Here is a 3934-nt window from a genome sequence, read left to right on the forward strand (position 1 = left end):
CGCTTTGATCACACTGTGCGAACGTTTTTTCAACTGGCGTAAAGGGGAACTGAAAAACGAAGAATCGGCCAGCACAGTCGCAATGTGAAAGAAAACCAACAAAACAATAAGCACAGCAAAGACGGAGGCAGGGCCACAAGCTAATTGAAAAGATCGAACCCCAATGTTCGTTATTGCTCGCCGGATAAATCAGTTGAAATCGAAACGTCGTCGCCAACGGAGTCGTCGCGCGTGCGTTGCGTGGATGTCAACACACAGTACAGAAATAACCAAATGCAGCAAAACTAGCGACATTGACATTCAACTGAGCAATTTATAGCGCGACGCTAATTGTGCAGCCCCCATATATAGAGTACGTAAATAAATTTGATAAAAAAAAGGCCAGCTGGGTCAAGTGTTCTCAATTGAAAGAGAGTGCAAAGAGAGTGTGTGCCTAAGCATGTGGCGCTGGCTGCTTTGGCCAATTTTGCTCTGGCCAGCTGTTTTGCTGCGTGCGCAAAACATTTGCGGCTCCATGGAGCTGAGAACTGTGGCAGACTTTCGACAAATACGCAATTGCAGTTTGATTGTGGGGCATGTGCATATTGCGCAACTGCAGCTGGACGGCAATGTGAGTCTCAGTGAGCTGCAGAGCGAGGCTACCGAAATAACGGACTATCTGATGATTTATCGCAGCCTGGGGCTGCTCACACTCGAGAGCATCTTCCCCAAGCTGCAACTAATACGCGGACAGCAGCTGCTGTTCAATCAATACGCCTTGGTTGTCTACGAGAATCTGCATCTGCGTGAGCTGGGACTAATCTCGCTGCTGCGCGTGCAAAACGGGGACATACGCATCAATAGCAATCCCATGCTGTGCTTTGTGCACAGCATTGATTGGATGTATCTGCTGGCCAATACAACGCAGCAGCGGCTTTCATTCAAGGTAACAACGAATCTTGCTCATAGCATAGCGTACTAAACTTTTGTTTTAGTTGAACAAATCGGTGAATCATTGTCCTGTCTGCGATGGCCTTGCCGCTGGCCTTTCGCGCAATGAGAAGCGCAGAAAGTACTGCTGGAACATGCAGTCACATCAGCTGCGTCCAACTGCACCACGCACCAAGGAGTGTCCGGCGGCGTGTGGACGCGACGGCTGCGATGCTGCGGGCAACTGCTGCCAGCGCAGCTGCCTGACGGGCTGCTCAGCTCATAATTGCACGCTTTGTGCTACTTTTGAGCGCAATGGCAACTGCGTGGATCAGTGCATTGCCAGCTATCAGCTTAACAAGCGGCAGTGCATCTCGTACAAAGAATGTCGACAGCGCGGGCTTATTCCGCTAACCAGCGGCTATCGCTGCGTCGATCGTCAGCATTGTCCAGCCAATCATCAAGCGGTGGAGGAGCAGCCAGGCCTGCTGAGCTGCCAACTCAACTGCCAGGGTGTATTTCATATGAAGCGCATGGCAGATCTTGAGCAGCTGCAGGATTGCACCATTATCAATGGCTCGCTTATACTGGAGCTGGTCAACATTAAGGGTAACATAAGTGCTATAGCAGCTTTAACTTTAATTTAACACTCGTTCCATTGCAGAAAAAATTGTTTCAACTTTGGAGCAAGTGCTGGGCAGCATTAAAGAAATTACCGGTTACCTAAAGGTTTTCAACTCTGCTCATCTCATGTCGTTAACTTTCTTTAAAAACCTGGACACTATTCGTGGCGAGCAGCTCATTGAGAATAAGCAAGTCTTAAATATTTATAACTATACATATCTTTAATTTATCTGATCTTTCAGATACTCTTTGTTTGTTGTCAACAATCATAATTTGGAACACATTTGGGCGCCCAATCGTCAGGTGGCCATACAGCGTGGCACTGTGTTCTTTCATCTGAATCCACGTCTGTGCTATGAGAAAATTACTAAGCTGCAATCCTCGCTTAAGTCGGTGTCTAAGATTTCCGTAGCGGATGTTTCGCGCAATTCGAATGGCGAGCGTGTTATTTGCAACAGCTCGCTGCGCAGCTTGCAATCCAAGATTGCGGATCTGAATTCGACGGCAGTGCTTATTGTCTTGGACTATATAAAGTCGGAGGATATGGAAACGCTCATAGGCTACTCCTTTCATTATATGGAAGCGCCGCAGCGCAATGTTACCATGTACGATGGACGTCATGGCTGTGGACACGATGAGTATGTGATGCATGCAATCTGCACCCAATGCTTAACTTATGTTTTCCAGCTGGTTAATGGATGTGTCGCCTAGTCAAAGTCGACGCCATATCATTTACAATCTCAAGCCTTATACACAGTATGCGTATTTTGTTAAGACGCTAACACGCACGGACTATCACATGAGAATTGATGCCTACTCGGAGATTTCCTATTTTCGCACGCTGCCCAGCAAGCCGAGTCCAGTGAGCCGCATCTACGGCAGCTCAGAGCACAGCACGGAAATTGTAAGTAAATTGCCAGCAGCTGTAACTTATTCAACTCTTGTTGCTTGACAGACTGTGCACTGGTGGCCACCGCGACGTCCAAATGGTGTTATTGCTAGCTATATTATTAACTATGAAGCGGATAAAACAATTAAGGAGACGCCTAGCTTGAAGACCTATTTCACTTTTAAGGCAACAATGCATGATGTCGACTGTGTGTGCAATGATCTGGAGCCATATAATTCAGGACCGCTGCCGGAGGATGAGAAATTCTATAACAAAGAGCAACTTACCTACGAAGATTCGCTGCCTAATCTTATATACGTTTCGTAAATATTTTCATTCTAACTATATGCAGCTGCTTTAATTTAATTTCATTGCAGACGCAAGCAAAAGAAGGAAAAGAAGAAAAAGTATACCAGAGTCATAGATTTTAATGATATGCTTGCTGGTGAGCTTGCAAAAAAAAACCAAAACATTAACACTACGACAACAACAACAACAACGACGACTGAAGGACCTGAAGATCCGGAGGCAGCCCGAACCTACGAGTTGTATAGACAGAGCTTAGATGACAAGATGCGCTCCGATCAGGATGAGGGCAAGGATAATTATACCATCGCACATGCAGCGCCCAAGTGCAAGGATCCGCATGCTGCTGTTAGCTATCAGCTGGAGCAGAAGTGTACAGTCGAGCAGGAGATTACAGGCATACGCGTGGCAGGCACTCAGCAGTTCTACAATTTGACTAATCTGCAGCCCAATCAGACATATCGCATAACCGTGCGTGCCTGTGTGGAGGGTGTGCTCAATGGCTGCTCCAATCCCACCGAGATACTGCTGAGTACCATCAATAATAAGATGGAGCAGATAATGAATAGCAATTAGTACCAAAATCGAAACCTGTACGCCATACCCAATAATATACTCAGCGTCTTAGCTTTGAGTAATCAAGTGATATATATATGTTTATTTGTATATTATAATGTCTGAAATGTATTCGTGTGTTTTCAATATATATCTACTATATGTTTAAATGAAAGCCGCAAATCCTTTCATCTATGCTAATTTAACTTTTCAGCTTGTTGGCATTACACTGCGGCTTTTAAAGCTGCGTCACCCACTTACACCCACTCACACACACACACACACACCCACATGTGTGTGTCTTTGAAGCTGTGGCACTGATTTTTGACATTTTGCAAGTTGTCGCAACGTTTTTTGGGCTCAACAATAAGCCTACGCAAACTAACAACAACCAACACCTGAGCCTGAGCCTGAGCTGGGGCCATGGAGCTGCTGCTGCTGCTGCTGCTGTTTTCAGTGGAGTCGGCTTAGTGTGTTGCCAGGCATTTGGCTTCGCTTGAAGCATTTTAGTACTTGTGTCTGCTGTTGCAAACGCTCAACGCATGCCACTTAATATGCAAATGTGCCACAACAAGAGCTTTAAACTTTAAAACTGTGCCGAAAACTAAAAATAATCTCTATGGCCCTGGCAACAGATAGTGCAAGAGAGTG

The 3934-nt window shown here is 45.8% G+C and overlaps 1 protein-coding gene across 1 annotated transcript; it reads left to right on the forward strand.

The window, feature by feature from the left end:
* The first annotated feature begins 212 nt into the window (after positions 1-212).
* Positions 213-3422, forward strand: LOC108601734 (insulin-like peptide receptor). Its single transcript, XM_017989655.1, has 7 exons — positions 213-925; positions 975-1518; positions 1574-1721; positions 1776-2171; positions 2221-2437; positions 2489-2745; positions 2800-3422. The coding sequence occupies exons 1-7, from the start codon at positions 440-442 to the stop codon at positions 3302-3304; spliced, it is 2553 nt and encodes an 850-aa protein (XP_017845144.1). The 5' UTR covers positions 213-439; the 3' UTR covers positions 3305-3422.
* Positions 3423-3934: the final 512 nt, after the last annotated feature.

Source organism: Drosophila busckii, chromosome 3R (genome assembly GCF_011750605.1).
Source record: "Drosophila busckii strain San Diego stock center, stock number 13000-0081.31 chromosome 3R, ASM1175060v1, whole genome shotgun sequence".
NCBI classification, from domain to species: Eukaryota; Metazoa; Arthropoda; class Insecta; order Diptera; family Drosophilidae; genus Drosophila; species Drosophila busckii.